The sequence below is a fragment of the Nothobranchius furzeri genome, chromosome 7, assembly GCF_043380555.1.
Source record: "Nothobranchius furzeri strain GRZ-AD chromosome 7, NfurGRZ-RIMD1, whole genome shotgun sequence".
Classification (NCBI taxonomy): domain Eukaryota; kingdom Metazoa; phylum Chordata; class Actinopteri; order Cyprinodontiformes; family Nothobranchiidae; genus Nothobranchius; species Nothobranchius furzeri.
Window position 1 is genome coordinate 67,423,675 of NC_091747.1, and position 18,893 is coordinate 67,442,567.

General features: G+C 45.3%; 1 protein-coding gene across 1 annotated transcript in view; it reads right to left on the reverse strand.

The window, feature by feature from the left end:
- Positions 1 to 6,656: 6,656 nt before the first annotated feature.
- The window catches only part of gpr179 (G protein-coupled receptor 179), a 46,856-nt gene continuing 34,619 nt past the window's right edge, over positions 6,657 to 18,893 (reverse strand). Inside the window, exons 8-11 of the mRNA XM_070553608.1 lie at positions 16,396 to 16,534; positions 16,188 to 16,290; positions 10,816 to 10,962; positions 6,657 to 9,590 (exon numbers count right to left, since the gene is read on the reverse strand). Coding sequence (XP_070409709.1) covers positions 6,687 to 9,590; positions 10,816 to 10,962; positions 16,188 to 16,290; positions 16,396 to 16,534 — 3,293 coding nt within the window. The 3' untranslated portion in view covers positions 6,657 to 6,686. The remainder of the gene's footprint in view (positions 9,591 to 10,815; positions 10,963 to 16,187; positions 16,291 to 16,395; positions 16,535 to 18,893) is intronic.

The window sequence follows — 18,893 nt, forward strand, 5'->3', positions numbered from 1 at the left end:
ATCTTCTTCAGTCCTAAATCCGCCCCTGCACGTAAGTAGTTTAAATAGAGTGCTGTGCTGTTTGAATGTATAAACTGAACGCCAAGAGGAATCACTGGTCTGATTTTTTCCGTGAATAAAATAAAAATGTCAGGCAGGAGCGTCTCAGGATCTGTCTCGGTGAGACAGATAATAGCAATCCAAAGTGCTTTTTATGTGCGATCTGACAATTGATCAACCATTGCTTAAAGATGAAATGCAGCTTAGCCGGTTAATTGCTGTGATCATAAAACACGTAAACGGCAGCACGCAGAACTCACGAGGCACCGTTTTAGGTGATGTTTACTTGTTGCTATGAGTAATAAGACAGAAAAAGCCACGCCAAAATAAGTTTAGGAAGCCCACTAAGAATCGTAATAAAAGCATTTAAAATAAATACCATACACAGTTGAGGAAACGTTGGTTTAAGTACCTGATATGAAGCGGTCGCTGCATAAGTGAAAACCTTTACTCTCGGGATCCCACAGCTTCATTTCAGCCCGGTCACTAGCGCGTTTTATTACAATGATCCAACGTTTGCGGCGCTCCGGATCTTGGGGAATCCTGTAGACGGCTCATTCCTTACGTCGTCCACGTCTGTTCTGCATCCTGGGGCACAACAGGAATCTACCATATTTCCTGTTTGAGTTTTCTGACAATAACAAAAAGTCCAGCTGCGGGCTTCTGCCTGCCAATATGGCGCCGTTTCGATTTGAACTGTTGCATGCTGGGAGAAGTGACGTCAACTCCCGGAGCTCTATAGCTTTTGAAAAAGAACACATGTTGACATTTCATTCCCACTGGTCTGTTTCATAAGGATAATGATGGATTAGATTTATGTTGGACTTTTGGGACGACAGTGGTTCAGGTTAAGAGGTCACCCTGTAGTCTGTGGGTTGCGGGTTCGAACCCAGGCGCCATCAGTCGTGTCCTTGGGCAACTTAACCCTCCTTGACTGCTGGTGGTGGTCGAAGGGTCCGATGGTGCCTGTGTGTGCACCAGGGCAGCTGTGGCTATGATGTAGCTCATCACCTCCAGTGTGTGAATGGGGGAATGTTTCGCTGTAGTGTAAAGCACTTTGGAATAAAATGATAAAGGACCTTCACTGGTGCAGCGCCTTTCTGCGTCAGGATTCCAAAGTGTTCTCCAGAGCATCCATTATTCATTCACTCAGTCAGGCTGCATGACAGCCATCTTGACTTGGAAGAGTTGAGTATCACCAAAGCAGGCATTTCATCTAGAAATGTCATTTGCCAAAACAAATACTATGCAGGTCTCTACATTATAAGTCCCCTTCTCAAGAGGGACTTATAATGCTAAACTCACATTTTGTGCTGCCATGCAGGTCTCTACTGCCTCTACACACTCCAAACGTGGTAAAACATCCACCGGTTTTCTAGCAGTGTTTGTTTTAGGAATTATATGTCTAAAATAAGCTGTTTTAATTAGTTCCTTACTGTGAAGAGGAAGGGACATTGTTATATAGCGCCTCTCAAGATAAAATTCACAAGGTGCTTCCCAGGAACAATAAAAAAATATTTTTAAAAGTTGATAAAAATGGGAGAAAAGAATGAAAAAATAAGATCAACAATTATGTATCAAAATGAAAAAGTAAACACAAGAGCCTGAAAAACACACAAATGGCAGAAACACCAGAAGAAGAAGCTAGTCAGGAAGAAGAGATAAAAAAGTCGCACCAAAGCCTGAACAGATAGGTCTTCAGCTGCTTTTTTAAAGGAGACCACTGAGTCCTCTCAGTGGTGTAAAAAGAGGGTATGCAGTGTTAGCAACGCATAGGGACGCCAGGCTGGAGGGGGCACTATAGCGACGATGCAGAAATATTCATGTCTGCATTTCCTGTATCTGCAACTTATCCCTACACACACACACACACACACACACACACACACACACACACACACAGCGCGTGCCCCCTCGACGCGCTGGGGCGTGGTTGAAGAGGATGGTTTTAAACCTGAGCCACAGAACCAAGCACTAATAAGTGCCAACAGAGCCAGCTCTGGCGTCACGATGAGAGTTAACGAGAGGAGCAGCTCCAGTCCGACTCAGACGCCAGCAAGGTGGAGGTGGAGTACTGGTTTGGGCTGGTATCATCAAAGATGAGCTTGTGGGGCCTTTTCGGGTTGAGGATGGAGTCCAGCTCAACTCCCAGTCCTATTGCCAGTTTCTGGAAGACACCTTCTTCAAGCAGTGGTACAGGAAGAAGTCTGCATCCTTCAAGAAAATCATGATTTTCATGCAGGACAACGCTCCATCACACGCGTCCAAGTACTCCACAGCGCGGCTGGCAAGAAAGGGTATAAAAGAAGAAAAACTAATGACATGGCCTCCTTGTTCACCTGATCTGAACTCCATTGAGAACCTGTGGTCCATCATCAAATGTGAGATTTACAAGGAGGGACAACGGTACACCTCTCTGAACCGTGTCTGGGAGGCTGTGGTTGCTGCTGCACGCAATGTTGATGGTGAACAGATCAAAACACGGACAGAGTCCATGGATGGCAGGCTTCTGAGTGTCCTTGCAAAGAAAGGTGGCTATACTGGTCGCTGATTGGTTTTTGAATTGTTTGTGAATGTCAGAAATGTATATTTGGGAATGTGGAGATGTTATAATGGTTTCACTGGTAAAAATAAATAATTGAAATGGGTATTTATTTGTTTTTTAAGTTTCCTAATAATTATGCACAGTAATAGTCACCTGCACACACAGATATCCCCCTAAAATAGCTAAAACTAAAAACTACTTCCAAAATCATTCAGCTTTGATATTAATGAGTTGTTTGGGTTCATTGAGAAGATTGTTGTTGTTCAATAATAAAATTATTCCTCAAAAATACAACTTGCCTAATAATTCTGCACTCCCTGTGTAAATAAAGTTTTAGTTAGTTAGTTAGAATACCATCGTGGAAGGACTAACCCCTACGTAGGATGTACCACCAACAGATAACTGAAGTGGCTTACATAAAGACATCCTACCAATGGCTAGAAAGAGCTGGTCTGAAGGACAGCACATAGGTACTCATCATGGCCGCACAAGGACTGGGTCTGAACATCAGAGCAACAGAGGCCAAGATCTACCACACCAGACAAGACCCAAGGTGTAGGCTATATACAAAGAGGCCCCTGAGACAATCCACCACATAACTGCAGGGTGTGAGATGCTGGCAGGGAAAGCATGCATAGAACGCCATAACAAGAGGCTGGCTTCATGTAGAAACATCTGTGCAGAGTATGGACTGGAAGCCCCAAGGTCATAGTGGGTAACACCCCCTTAGGTGGTTGAGAACAAGAGAGCCAAGCTCCTGTGGGACTTCCAGGTCTAGACCGACAAAGTTGTTATCGCGAACAAACCAGACATTGTGGTGGTGGACAAACTACAGAGGACAGCCGTTGTGGTCGATGTGGACATACCAAGTGATGTAACATCAGGAAAAAGGAACAGGAGAAACTAGAGAGTACCAGGGTCTCAAAGAAGAACTTAAGAAAGTCTGGAGAGTGAAGACCTCGGTGGTGCCCGTGGTCAATGGGGCAGTAAACCCCCCCACTGGTGGAGTGGCTAAGTAGACATCTGAGTCCAGAAAAGTGCAGCTCTAGGAACAGCAAAGACACTGCAGAACGCTCAAGCTCCCAAGCCTCTGGTAGAGGACCCGAACTGGGAAGGATGAGACCACCTGTCGATCACACATCTCTCTCTCTCTCTCTCTCTCTCTCTCTCTCTCTCTCTCTCTCTCTCTCTCTCTCTCTCTCTCTCTCTCTCTCTCTCTCTACCTATATATATATATATATATATATATATATATATATGTATTTCAAAGACTTACTTGTCCACAAGAAAAGCTGTCAACTCTGCATCTGTCTATGTCAGGGGTCTGGAACCTATGGCGTGCGAGCCGTATGCAGCTTTTTTAATGACTGCATATGGCTCTCAGATCATTCACAGAAACCACAGTGTTAAACATAAAAAACATTCTCGTGCATTTTAACACATTCTCACTCCCAGCGCGTCAAAAACTAACGCTTGGCCAGCCACCCTCCGCGTCAAACCCCTGATGCCAAAAGTGCCCTTTTTGTCACTTACGTACGAAAAGGGTTTTCTCCTTTCTGACTGCAGATCCTGATGCAGCGATGGGATGTCCGCTGCTGCGGCACCGAACCAGCTCATTTAACCGCACCTAAACCTTAACGGTTTGCTATTTATAACCTTCCCCTCACCCTCATGCTAACCTTAACCCTCTTGCTACCTAAAGCGTTACTCTTACAGTGACCAAGCGTGTTTCCCGTGCATTCTGACTGAATTTTCGGATTTGCTGCCCAGGCTAGGGGAAGGTTAGAACATACCATCTGGCGAGGTGGAGGTTACAAATACCCTCTATTTCTAACCTCCACCTTGGTAGCTGAAACCTCCCCCTGGCGTTGCCTCGGTCCAAACCCAACTCATTTTATGTGGGAAACAAACGCTTGGTCACTGTAAGGGTAACGTGTTAGCTAGCAAGATGGTTAAGGTTAGGACGGGGTGAGGGGAAGGTTAAATAACAAGAGGATACGGTTCAGGTGCAGTACAATGAGCTCGTTTGGTGCCCCGGCTGTGGACATCCCATCATGTCAGTTTTACGCTGCATTAGGATCTGCAGTCAGAAAAGGGAAACCCCCTTTTCGTACTGAAGTGACGAAAATGGGCAGTTTAGGTGTCAATGAGCTAGAGGTGATGAGAAAATGTTGGTCTTATTTAAAATTGCACGCATTTAGTTGTATTCAGTGTTTAAAAAATAAACACATCTGTATGTAAGCAGATGTCTGATGCCATTGGTTAATGCTGAATGACGCTCAGTTCACATGTGCGTGGGCCTCAACCTGACAGGGGTGGTCTTAGCAAAAAATAACGTATATCTACGTTAATATCACAGTAAGACTATCACTTTCACTGGTTTAAAAAGAAGATACACAAACCCTGAAAGGGAAAAACTCTGGATTATAGCTTTATTTGATGTTGGTAGAGAAAGCAGGAATGCGACCTGTAATTGTCCACGTGATAAAGATCCAGCCTGTCAGGGGACTGGGGTGTGTGGCCAGCAATGACTCATTTTGGAACAAACTAAAATGGAGGAGTAACGCTGGTGAGATTGTTTTATGTGAGGGTGATTCAGACTTTAGAACTATTGCAGCTTTATGGACCAAGTTCACAATTTTTTTCCATACATCTGCAGTGGTATCTAGTATAAATGAATGGCTGTGTGTGTAAAAACAAGCTCTTGCACTCCTGTTTCAGGAAGTAGAAGCTGGCCAGTGTAATGGGATGCAGAAAACCAGGTCGTGTTTGTAAATGAGAACATGTTCTCAAACATTTTACCTGGTAAAATAAAGGTTGAAACAAACAAACAAACAAACAAACAAACACCAGGATTTGGAGTCTTGTTTTCAGGTACGTGGACATCTCACCTCTGATTGGCTAACAGCAATACAACCCTATCACTGACTCTGATCTGCAATGTTGATATTTTATCCCCACAAACAACACAAGCCTGGAGGAGTTCTGCTGTGTGGTGGAGTTGCTAATGCTAACGGTTAGCTTCTACTAGCAGAGGCATTCTCTGCTGTTTCCTGGATGCTAAACCAACAACAGCCTTCCCCGTCGCGAGTCCAGATGGGTGAGTCCATGAATGTTAGTGACAGTGTGACGTAGATCTGTCAGGATTTTCTATCCTAGAGTTTCACCGTCTGTTTTCTATCAGACGCTGATGCAGGAGATAGGTGTAGGAGACTATTTTCATGTTCAGCCTGCATGAAATACTCAAGAGTGTGTGCTCAAATTTCAAAAGTGACAAGACAAAAATGGTTTCTCAGTTGACTTGCACTTTAAAAAACATGAAATGTCCTCTTTATCACGCCTGTGGATTCCCACCTTTCTAATCAGCATGGGTGGCATGGACTGGGCCAATCAATAAAAGATTATTAATAGGTGAAGAAATCTCCTCAGCCATGTAATACAAATAAATATATAACTCATCATCTAAAACATACAATGAAACAAAATAAGAATGAATAAATCATATAAATAATTCAAAAACAGAAAGGATAAAAGTCGGGAAGAAGTGGGACGTTATCCAACGGCCATTCCTTGCGGTGTTCGGATTTGCTTTTAAATGAATCAAGTGGGAATCAAGGTAAAAGGCTGTTTTCACAACATCTTATGTTGGTTAGGTCTCCGAGTTTTACTGCTCAGTGTCATGGTGTGACTGGAAGTAACGCCACCTTGATGTTTATATTCTAAAGATATCTTCAGGATGTGTTCTTTTGTCAACTGTAGGAAGGGGGAGCTAGGGGGAGCTTGGCTCCCCTAAAAGGGAGGGAGCCCAAAGAATGCTCTGCTCACCCCCGCAGTTTTCACAGTTGTGATCGGATGGATGAAACCAGCCCCCCCCCCCCCCCACGTATTCTAACAGAGATGATCAGGTGGGCGGGCAGACGGACCCCCCACCCCATACAGCCTCTACAGGAGCTCCTCCAAAAGCCCGAGTGTAACTTCAGCCCTGCCTGTAAGGATTCTGTTCAGAGGACTGTGCTCATGGTTTCTTTCAAAGGATTAAAACCTGGTTCCTGTTGCTGTCACCAGCAGGGAAGAAGTGAAGTATGTCCTGGCTGAGTTTAGATCACAAGTCAGATGGGAACACAAGGGCTTCAGCAGCACACTCTGCGTCATCTTCCTCATCCTCCTCAGGAATGTTCTCAGGCTCCCATGTGAAGACATCTGAGGCGTTGTCCATAAATGAGCCTGATGTGCTTCGTATGATCTCCCATGGACACAAAGCATCACGGCGACTCAAGGTTAAATTGGCTTTGGACTCATCTGTTAGCTCTGTGGCCTCATCTTCTGGATCCTCATCTTTATCAAGTGGCCTCTGCATTTCTCTCTCTTCATCTTCATCAATCTTAGAAGCATAAGGTTTTCCTGCTCCACTGGGGTCATTTAGTTCATATTCTCTGGGTTCTTCGCTACTAGGACAACCATATTCTCCACTGACATGTTGTGTTTTTGCTTCTTCAGTGTCTGCTGTCTCCCATGGACAAATGTCTGCTTGTGTGCTGTGTTGCTTCTTGAGAACCATTGGTTCCCTTGTTTCCCATGGGCAAACATCTTCTCTGATGCTATTTTGCTTTTTTGCAACCTTGGTGTCTTCAACATCCCACGGACAGACGTCTTCCAAAGCACTGTTTTTCTTTTTGAGAAGTTTTGGTTCTGCAGTATCCCACGGGCAAACATCTGGGTTTCCTGGTTTTGGTTCCCCACTTTCCCAAGGACAAACATCTGACAGATGTTTAGGTCCTAGTGACCTGGATTTGGTAACAGCCTTTTTTGGGGTGGGCTCGGGTTCTCGGGGACACACGTCTCCTCTTGCACTTTCTGTATCTTCAGCCTGTCTACCAACAGCTGTTGGTGAAACACCGGGCTCACCTCGCTGTCCAGCTTCCCACGGACAAACGTCTAGCTTAACTGACATTGATGCGGAGTCTGTGTTTGGAGGTTCTTGGCTAATCCCTTCCCAAGGACAGATTTCATTCATAATTTTAGGTGGATCAGGGAAACTCCAGGGGTTAACGGTCTTGGACAGCTGTTCACTCAGATGGAGTGCTGGAGACGGTGTGAAGCGTGATTGCTGGTCACCGCCTTTAACCCCTCTAAGCGAAGCAGGGTAGATAGCGGATTTCATAACTTCTTGTGGAAAAGGTACAGCGAGTGTTCCTTTGTTCTCTGAAGAATTGAGGTTTTCATATATAATGTCAGCTGTGTCCTGGACCTCCCAGGGACAAATGTTAGCATAGTCACTGTCTTGTCTTATTGAAATTTGGGGAGTTTCCACAGCTTCCCACGGGCACACATCTGCTACATGTCTTTTAGAGGATTCTGTTAGTGGCTCTTTGAACATGGTAGTTTGCACAGGAGCAGGGATGTCTTGCATTTCCCAAGGACACACGTCCTTTTGACCACTTTCTTGTCTTTTTAAATTCCCCTGCTCTTGCGACTCCAAAGAACAAACATGAGATTGCTCTGAAATTTGCAATTCCTGGGAGAAAATGTTTGCTTTAATGCTCTGTTGACTCTTTGGTCCTTCTCCTTGTAGTAAAATACTTGCTCCATCCCAGGGACATATATCTGTGTAAGCAACATTACAGGCTGGTCTAACTCGATTACTGCCTCTTCTGCGAGTTGATGGCGTTCTTGAGGTGCTAGCAGTCTCCCAAGAGCTTATACTACTCCTTTTGCTGCTCTGTCTTGATAAAAACCCATGTTCATGGTTACCGTCTTTTTGCATATCATCGACATCACTGGTGCAAGTGGCAGATTTGACAATCACAAGCCTTCGTGGGCTTCTGTCTGCGGAATCTCCAGAAGACAGTCTAACTGCGTTTTGCTTAACAAGACAGGGTTTTCCATCTGTCGTCGACATACTTGTTTTCTGGAGAGATATGCTTGGACGTCTACTTGATGCTCCAGACCTTGGAGTCGTAGAAGTACTTCCTTGACTTTTTTGTGAACCAGAATCCTCTCTATTCAAATGTCCATCCTTGGACTTAATACTATCCGTGGACGTCATGAAAGATCTCACAGAAAGCCACTTATTAGTGGTGGCACGGAAGGAGAAGACACGATGATCCTTTGTCACTTTTGGTCTTGGAGAGCCCGGTGCACTCGCAGACACAGTAACTGGTGCTTTTGGGGACACGTTGTTAGCTTGTGGTTCTTTTTCTACTGACAGACTTTTTTCTTCTGATGGTAAATGGTCCCAGGGACACACAAGTGCTTGTGGGGATGATGGATCCTTTTCTTCACCATCATTGGAGCTTGCATATGTGACATGCTTCTGGTTCTTTTCCCCTGATTGGTCTGCCTCTACCTCCCAGGGACAGACCTCAGCCTTATCGAATGACTCAGACTGGAGAGCACTCCTGGTCTGGTCACCTATTGAAATGCTCTGTCTTGACTTCATTGTACTTGCTCTGGATATTTTTGGTATATTTTCAGTAGAATGGGTGGTAGAGGAGCTCAGGCTCCAGGATTTATGAAGCCGCGTGTGATCAGGATGCAACAGATTAGTATCGATTGACAAATTCTGAGCACTGGCTGACTTACAGACTCCTGGTGGGATGTCCAAGGAGTCTGTCTCAGATCGCTGAGAAGATCTCTTCACAGAGTTGGCCCTTAACCTGGAGTCACGAAATGAAGATAGTCTTTCTCTGGCATAGTGATGATCACTGTGGGACTTTCGTATAGATGGCGAAGGTGACTTTATTGAACCTCTGTAACTAATACTGAAAGTATCTGGGGACCTCACATAAGAGTCACAGTGACTTCCCCGTCTACTGTGGAATGATCCATCCCTTTCTTCACGGCTGTATCGTCGACTCACAGTCTCTGGAAACTCAGCGATACGTTTGATGAGGGATCTCCCAAGTGCACATCGGGAACTGCGCTTCTTTGACAAATGAGGGTTGTTTGCAGTCATCTTTCTTGTCTTGTGCACTTCTAACTGGGCATATAACTTCTTCAGTTCATCCTGATGCATATGAAAAAGTAAGGAAATTAACATGGGATAGAGCATATAACTGAAATAATAAAGGACTAAAAATTACAAGTCAGAAATAAAGTAGAAGATTTTTCATGTAAGAAAAGCAGTTCAGAATTAGGCAAGCATAAAATAATGCCACAGGGCACACATTTCCTCTCCATCATTGATTTAGTTTAATGTTAATCAATATTTTTGATTATAGTAAGTTTAGGATCAGGTGAAATTAGTCTATTGTTGGGTTTCACTCCACAATAAACAGCGCAATGATGGATGAAAGCGATTTTCCTAAGGCTTTAAACGAGCTAGCACAAATGCGATATCCCCCCCCCCCCCCCCCCAAATACATCTCCTTTTAAGTTATGACCCAAATAGTTTTAAAAGTCAGACTTTTCATACATATGGGGCGACGGTGGCACAGGAGTTAAGTGCTCGCCCCGTAATCGGAAGGTTGCAGGTTTGAACCCCGCTCAGTCTGTCGCTGTCGTTGTGTCCTTGGGCAAGACACTTAACCCACGTTGCCTGCTGGTGGTGGTCTGAGGGACCGGTGGCGCCAGTGCTCGGCAGCCTTGCCTCTGTAAGTGTGCTACATCGTAGCTCATCACCGTCAGTGTGTGAATAACTGTGTTGTAAAGCGCCTTGGGGGGTTCCAGGATCCCAGAAGGCGTTATATCAAATACAGGCCGTTTACCATTTACCACTGTGGAGGATTTACCCAGCGCTGAAGCGATCGCAACAAACTAGCTTGCGCTGCCTCCTCGTATCACACAGCAACCCAAACAAAAGCCTTTTACAAACCTGGATCCTGCAGCTGTTTTATTTCCGGTTGGTTCACCTTTTAGTGATCTGGAGAAGCTTTAAATGACCGTCGCCTTGTTTCTGCTCGAATAAGTAGTGAGTTGTGTATTTTAATTCATTAGCACACGATAATAACGCTATCGCTAATGCTAATGATGAGCATGTGCTAGGATCTACTTGTAGCTAACTGTTTATGCCTTTTTAAATCCCATTTACTAGTACATTTGTTTGATTTTAACAAGGTATAAACGCCACGCTACACGCTTCTTACGTACCCCATCTGCATTTGGTGACGTGGATGCAACGTCATGTGAAACCCAGCAATATTTAGCCATAAATCAAATTGTGGAATATTTAAAAAATATTCACTTAGTTCCAGTTTAATTCAATAGCATCTTTCTAAGAGAAGAGATGTTACCCGAAAGTCCTCTGGGTCCATGCTGCGCTCGCTCCAGGCAGAGCGGAAGCTGTTGTTGAGGCACGTTGCAGAGCGTCGCAAATCCACTTCATCTTCATACACCTCTGCTGCTATTTCCTCTCGCACAGGTTTAGACTCTGAGATAAACTGTAAAACATGCAAACATGTTTGAGTGTATTGAAAATAATTTTTGCAACTCAAACTACAAATGCCTGTAGAAATTTCTTTGCTTCTGCTGAATATTAATAACCCCGCATGAATTCTGGGAGGTTTTCTCTGAATGGACGATCAAACTGTCCATAGGGAGCCTAAGTCTCCTCCCTTCCCGGTCGGCTCATGGGTCCCTGGAAGAACGAAAAAAGGAATGCAAGTCAACAGGACTGAAAGAGTTATTTTCTAACCCGCTTTGCCTTACGCCCTGCATCGCACATATGTTGGGCTTCAATTCAAATGCAAATTAATGATGGGTGTTTTGACCACGCCAGTCACGTGCTTTGAGATTTATCAGCTTGTAAAAGTTCGTAATTAGCGTGACTACAAATAGACATCGGATTTCATACAATCACCACATAATCTCTTCTCCCCTAGCGTAGCTGCTACTCACCACGTGACCAGATTTACGGTGGTTCTTTCCTCCTGATGGAAGGATTTAAAGTTTGCTGAGCACACAGCCATTTTTCCTTCTGGTTTCAATGACGTCACTTTCGTGAAGCGCATTTGTAGTCCTGGACTTATTTTCACAAAAAACCTAAAATAGCATTCCCCCTTTGGTATGTTCTTGCTGTGTTTAGTTTCTAACTGCATTCTTGGTTATTTTTTCAAACACAGGAACGGTTTCTTTTTTTACCTCGCTGACGGTTTTGTTTACTGGCTTTAAACTTCCTCAGAGCTGACGCTGATGGTGGCATCACTTCCTTCTCTGTTTATCCGCGGGCAGCAGAGGGCGACAACGTCCTGTGTTGCCCGCGGATAAACGGAGTAGGAAGTGATGTTATCATCAGCGTCAGCTCTGAGGAAGTTTTGCAGTTGGCAAACGAAAATGTCAGCGAGGTAAAAAAAGAAACCTTTACTAAGTTTGAAAAAACAACCAAAAATGCAGCGTTTCCCCCGTTAAACAATAAAAACTTTCTTGGTATCAAAATGCTTCTTTAAAATTCCCGGACATCATATGTAAAACCCATGGCACAAAATAAGCGGGATTAGAAGATAGCGCTTTTAGCCCCATTGGTGCGGAAGTAGATGGGCGTGACTCAGGCTCCCTATAATAAGTATTAAATTGGTGTTGTATGATTCCCTCTTTCCCATCTGATATTTATTGTTAGATATTTTATGAAGAAAATTCAGCTGCTGATTCTCCCTCCCCAACCCACCCCACGCGCCCAGCATTGCGCGATAATTAAACTGGCCCAAAAACTCCACCTTAAACCGGTTCTCCCAACACGATCACATACAGGCTAGCCTGGACATGCATCTATGGCCAGAGCTTTCTTCTTTTTCAATCTCCTTTTCTGCTCCACCTTTCCTGGTCCGTCTAGGTCCATTTTCCCTCTGGGGCCAAAAGTGCGGTGGTGCAGCTCTGGGGTGGGGGTGGGGGGGTGAGTGCTTTAAAAGACCCCGACAAAGTGAGAGGAGGGGGTGTCTTTGTGCCCAGTTAGAGCAGATTCCCTGATGAGCTGCATGATGGATTATTCATTTAGATATTGCACACATCACGACCGGCAACCACTGGTTTAACCCTTTAGGCGCCATAGTTTTTTCAGTAAAATTTGAATTTTTTAAATCACTGTTTAAAGAGCTTGTAGCTTAAATCTAGTTATAGAGGAATATTGTAAATTAGAAAAATCTTCAGTATGCGCCAAGTTTTGTGATAGGAACAAATTCACTTACATAATTTGCATATTATGACGTCATCAGGTGGCAGCCATATTGGATTGCATCACATTTGCAGATTTCTTTTTTTCATGTTTTTGTCTTATTTTCTTAGTGTTGTTGTTGTTTATGATACATATATTCCTATGTATACATATATAACTATGTATGTATATATAAAATATTCATTACTTCATTGGTATTTTGTTATGTTTACTGCGTATCAATCAAGAACATTGTTTTTGGTGCTTCAGTGTCATGAACACATTTCACTCATCCCTTCTTTGGTTTATTATATATATATATATATATATATATCTACAGTGGGGCAAAAAAGTATTTAGTCAGCCACCGATTGCGCAAGTTCTCCCACTTAAAATGATGACAGAGATCAGTAATTTACATCACTTCAACTGTGAGAGACAGAATGTGAAAAAGAAATCCATGAATTCACATGGCAGGATTTTTAAAGAATTTATTTGCAAATCAGGGTGGAAAATGAGTATTTGGTCAATAACAAAAATTCAACTCAATACTTTGTAACATAACCTTTGTTGGCAATAACAGAGGTCAAACGATTACAATAGGTCTTTACCAGGTTTGCACACACAGTAGCTGGTATTTTGGCCCATTCCTCCATGCAGATCTTCTCAAGAGCAGTGATGTTTTGGGGCTGTCGCCGAGCAACACGGACTTTCAACTCCCTCCACAGATTTTCTATGGGGTTGAGGTCTGGAGACTGGCTAGGCCACTCCAGGACTTTCAAATGCTTCTTACAGAGCCACTCCTTTGTTGCCCGGGCGGTGTGTTTGGGATCATTGTTGTGTTGGAAGACCCAGCCACGTTTCATCTTCAAAGCTCTCACTGATGGAAGGAGGTTTTGGCTCAGAATCTCACGATACATGGCCCCATTCATTCTGTCCTTAACACGGATCAGTCGTCCTGTCCCCTTAGCAGAAAAACAGTCCCAAAGCATGATGTTCCCACCCCCATGCTTCACAGTAGGTATGGTGTTCTTGGGATGCAACTCAGTATTCTTCTTCCTCCAAACACGACGAGTTGAGTTTATACCAAAAAGTTCTACTTTGGTTTCATCTGACCACATGACATTCTCCCAATCCTCTGCTGTATCATCCATGTGCTCTCTGGCAAACTTCAGACGGGCCTGGACATGCACTGGCTTCAGCAGCGGAACACGTCTGGCACTGCAGGATTTGATTCCCTGCCGTTGTAGTGTGTTACTGATGGTGACCTTTGTTACTGTGGTCCCAGCTCTCTGCAGGTCATTCACCAGGTCCCCCCGTGTGGCTCTGGGATTCTTGCTCACCATTCTCATGATCATTTTGACCCCACGGGATGAGATCTTGCGTGGAGCCCCAGATCGAGGGAGATTATCAGTGGTCTTGTACACTTTTTTGCCCCACTGTATATATATATATATATATATATATATATATATATATATATATATATATATATATATATATATATATATATATATATATATATGGAGAGAGAGAGAGAGAGAGAGAGAGAGAGAGAGAGAGAGAGAGAGATAGATATAATCCTCAATCTCAGGCTTTTCCACAAGCCCCATGCAGGACTGAATGAACGCTTTCATTTCTGGGACGGTTACATCGCACCAGTCATTATATCTGGAGCTAGATTTCAGTGCCTCCCTCTCTAAATACTGGTGAGCATATCGGTTAGTTTCAGTTGTGATGAGGGTCCAGAATTCCTCATCCCAAAAAACTGACAGAAAATCAATGTGTTCTGAATGTGACAGATCGCTTTCTCCACAGTATCCAACTGGCTCATCAAAATGCCTGATCCACTTGGAATACTGTTCCTCTTCTCCCAAACTAACCCCGCCATCATCATTAGTATTGTCACTGAGGCTGTGTTGGGCCACCACCCTGCTAGCAGTGATCCTTTTTTCCCCGCGGTTCCTCGCCCTCCTGCTGCATTTCCCGCAGTTTACACTACCGGGGCTGAATCGATCACCAGCGGCTTTTTCACCGGCCCGTCACCGCCACCACATTCCCCGGAAAGGTAAGGGCTGGATGGGCTTCTTGTGTAGACTCCCTGTTGCTGCGCGCTGAAGCCACGCTTCTTATTATTCTTCCTCCGAATCCGAATCTGCCAGTACTACACGAAGAGCTTCGTCTGCACTGAACATTCCTCTTGGCATTGTGTTTTTCTTCCTCCACCACTCGCGCGCTCTCACTCGGTCTGACTGACAAGCCCCGCGGCTCTGCGACTGGTGGGCGGGGTTCAAGTTTTAAATACTCCATAAATTTGAATAGTAACACACCCACAAATGCTGCTTGGATTGAAGTTACAGGTGTCTGCCACCCCACTGTGTAACGCATTAACTGCATGAGGGCTCATTTCTGCTGCTGTGGCTTATTAAATCCAACATTGCTGCTTGTCGCAATTCTGCGACTTTGGCGCTTAAAGGGTTAACGGCCAGGCCACCAAGAAATCTCCCATTTCTCCCGATTACCAGTCCGCCACTGGTTGAAATGATTTTGAACGGCGTGTGTAAAGAAGAATTCAAACCTCAGATGAAAAAGGTTTAGGATTTTCACGACTGGAATTGTAAGAAAATCTGATGTTGGCGACCGGCGCGGTAAAAACAGAAGCTAACTTACGGTCTAAGCCCTGGGCAGCTGGTGACGTTTTGAGACAAAGTCTAGTGTGTGTTGGACTTCGGACGTGGTGTTGACGATCAAATAATTGAAGCCCTCCAAATAATTGTTCTGCAGATTTCAGCGTATTACTTGAGTATGATATTTGGCTACCGTACCCACTCTGAATGAGTGGAAGGAAAGCTTTTGTGTTATCATTCACGTTTATAATGTAAAGGCTTCAACGTGAACCCACTGAAATCATAGGGTTTACTTTTGCTGGAGAACAGGCAATCAGGGGTAGAGCATCTATTTCTCAGACGGCTTCAGCTCTTTCTTCTGCCTGGGGAGGATCCTCAACCAATCAGAAGGGCAGATTACAACCCAAAACCTGTTTTCTAGCTTCATGCTCATCTTTGGCCCTGGCTCCGGTAGTGGAGATGCACTGAGGTAAAAAGGTAGCCTCAGAAAACTGCGCTGTCAGTGGAAAAGTGTCATACGGTGCCCAGGGAACAAAACATTATCATGTGTGGTCCAGGAAACTTCCAAGACCTTAATCCCACCGGGAACTTGTGGCTCTCCCTCCAGAGGCAACAGGACAACAAAAGCACTGATGATGGAGAACGAGCTAGAACAGTCAGGCTCTGGGCCAGACGATGACCGCAGCAGGTCAGGGTAGGACCAACACTGGGCCAACCACTTCAGGAACCACAGAAATACCAGACCGAAAACTCCTAAAACACTGAAGCAGCAACCTTTATAAAAAAAATCACCACATTTAGCCACAGCGGTTCACTCAAAAATCTACTCAGGACAACTGTTTACTCGTGTCAGAGTAGATCCTGCTGCACATGACACGAATGTGAAGAATACCTTTGGGATGAAGAGCAGGGCCAGCGTCACCGTGACGGTTGCATGGGTGTGCACGAACGACAGCAGGAGCATCCAGTCAGGATGGAGGGACTGAAAGGTAAAGCTGGAGACCAGAAACACCAAGTTAGCTCCACATTGTTGTGTTGTGTGTGCTGAGCTCTGCAGAAGTTCTCATTCAAGCAAACACGACCGCGGTGGCTTGTCTTACTGAAACACATGGAACATGGAGGACAGGAACAGCTCGTTGTGGATGGCGATACCCATGTAGCGAGGTTCGTGGAAGGCTGAGGGAACGGGCCGGACAGCTGTCCACAGAGAACTACCCCAGCACAGGAACAGCAGCTCAGCTGGAGGACAGTGTTGGAACAACGAGGAGGTTATTCACACGAAGAATCGTCTCTTAAATCCAAAACTAAACCATTTACGGTTGTCTGAATTTAGTGGTGTGCAGTCAGGGCCAGCACGGCCTGCTCTGCTGGCCTAAACATCATCAGAATCACTAACTATACCTAATATTTAGTCATTTTGTTCTATGATATTTTATTAGTTTACCTCCAACAGTTAGAATTTGTCAGTTTGGCTGCGCTGGCTCTTCTAACTTTTGTTGTTTTGTCCAGTTAGATTTCAGCTTGTGTGTAGTCAAGGGAGGCCTAGCTGCCCAAGGCCTTCAGGTCAGTAGATCCTGCCTTCATTGGTTGGACTGTATTGGGAGCCTAATTCTCGTCCCCCTCCAGTCAGCTCATGGGTCTCTGAACGGCCATTTTCTAATCCACGTGGCCTTACGCCCTGAATCACACACGTGTTGTACGATGTCTGTCAGGTACTTTGAGATTTATTAGCTTGTAAAAACTGGTCATTAAAAGACTACGAAGCAGACACCACAGCAGAATCTCCTCTCCCCTAGCCTAGCTGCTACTTTCCACATGACCAGATTTATGGTGGTTTTCCCCACCTTTAATACTCCGTCTGTCCTCCTGGAAGAAGGACGTGAAGCTCGCTAAACTCAGTCGTTTTTTCTTCTGCTTGTTCGGTTTGATGACATAAATTTGGTGAGACGAGAAATGTTTCCCCACAAAACCTAAAATATCTTTTGCCGCTTTCTTGGTATTCACACACATCACATGTTAAATCCGTGGTGCGTATCAAACGGGATCAGAAAATAACTTTTTTCAGCTCATAGACTCCCATTCTTTTAATTGATAGTTAGGGACCCATGGTCCGGAAGAAGATGGGCATGACTTAGGCTCCTCATAGCAGGAGAGCTGGATTTTTAACCAGTTAGCTTTCAGATTTACCACTCTGAGTCTGGAGAGCCTAAGTCACGCCCATCTACTTCCGCACCACGGGTCCCTGGAAGAACAAAAAAAAAAGAATGCAAGTCGTCATCGTCTTCCTCCGCTTATCCGGGTCCGGGTCGCGGGGGCAGCATCCCAACTAGGGAGCTCCAGACGTCCTCTCCCCGGTCTTCTCCACCAGCTCCTCCGGCAGGACCCCAAGGCGTTCCCGGACCAGAATGGAGATGTAACCTCTCCAACGTGTCCTGGGTCGACCCGGGGGCCTCCTGCCGGCAGCACATGCCTGAAACACCTCCCCGGGGAGGCGTCCAGGAGGCATCCTGACCAGATGCCCAAACCACCTCAACTGACTCCTTTCGATCCAGAGGAGCAGCGGTTCTACTCCGAGTCCCTCCCGAATGTCCGAGCTCCTTACCCTATCTCTAAGGCTGAGCCCGGCCACCCTACAGAGGAAACTCATTTCGGCCGCTTGTATCCGCGATCTCGTTCTTTCGGTCATTACCCAAAGCTCATGACCATAGGTGAGGATTGGGACGTAGATCGACCGGTAAATCGAGAGCCTGGCTTTCTGGCTCAGCTCCCTCTTCACCACGACAGATCGGCTCAGCGTCCGCATCACTGCAGACGCCGAACCAATCCGTCTGTCGATCTCCCGATCCCTCCTACCCTCACTCGTGAACAAGATCCCGAGATACTTAAACTCCTCCCCTTGAGGTAGGACCTCTCCCCCGACCCGGAGTTGGCAAGCCACCCTTTTCCGGTCGAGAACCATGGTCTCAGATTTGGAGGTGCTGATCCTCATCCCAGCCGCTTCACACTCGGCCGCGAACCTACCCAGCAAGAGCTGAAGGTCAGAGCTGGATGAAGCTAGGAGGACCACATCATCCGCAAAAAGCAGAGACGAGATTCTCCTGCCACCAAACTCGACACACTCCACACCACGGCTGCGTCTAGAAATTCTGTCCATAAAGGTAATGAACAGAACCGATGACAAAGGGCAGTCCTGGTGGCGTCCAACCCTCACCAGGAACAGGTCCGACTTACTACCGGCTATGTGGACCAAACTCCCGCTCCTCTGGTAAAGGGACTGAATGGCCCTTAACAAAAGGCCACCCACCCCATACTCCTGGAGCGTCCCCCACGTTGAATGCAAGTCAACGAGGCTAAAAACGTTATTTTCCAATTCAGCTTGTTACGTTCCATGGATTTCACATTTGATGTCCATGAATTTTAAAGACACATTTTGATACCAAGAACGCGCTTATTTTCGAACAGGGGGGAATGCTATTTTAGGTTTTCTGTGAACATAAGTCCAGGACTACAAACGCGCTTCACCAAGGTGACATCATCGAACCAGACACGGAGATAACTGAGGGAAAAGGGCCGTAAGCTCGGCAAACTTCCCACAGGA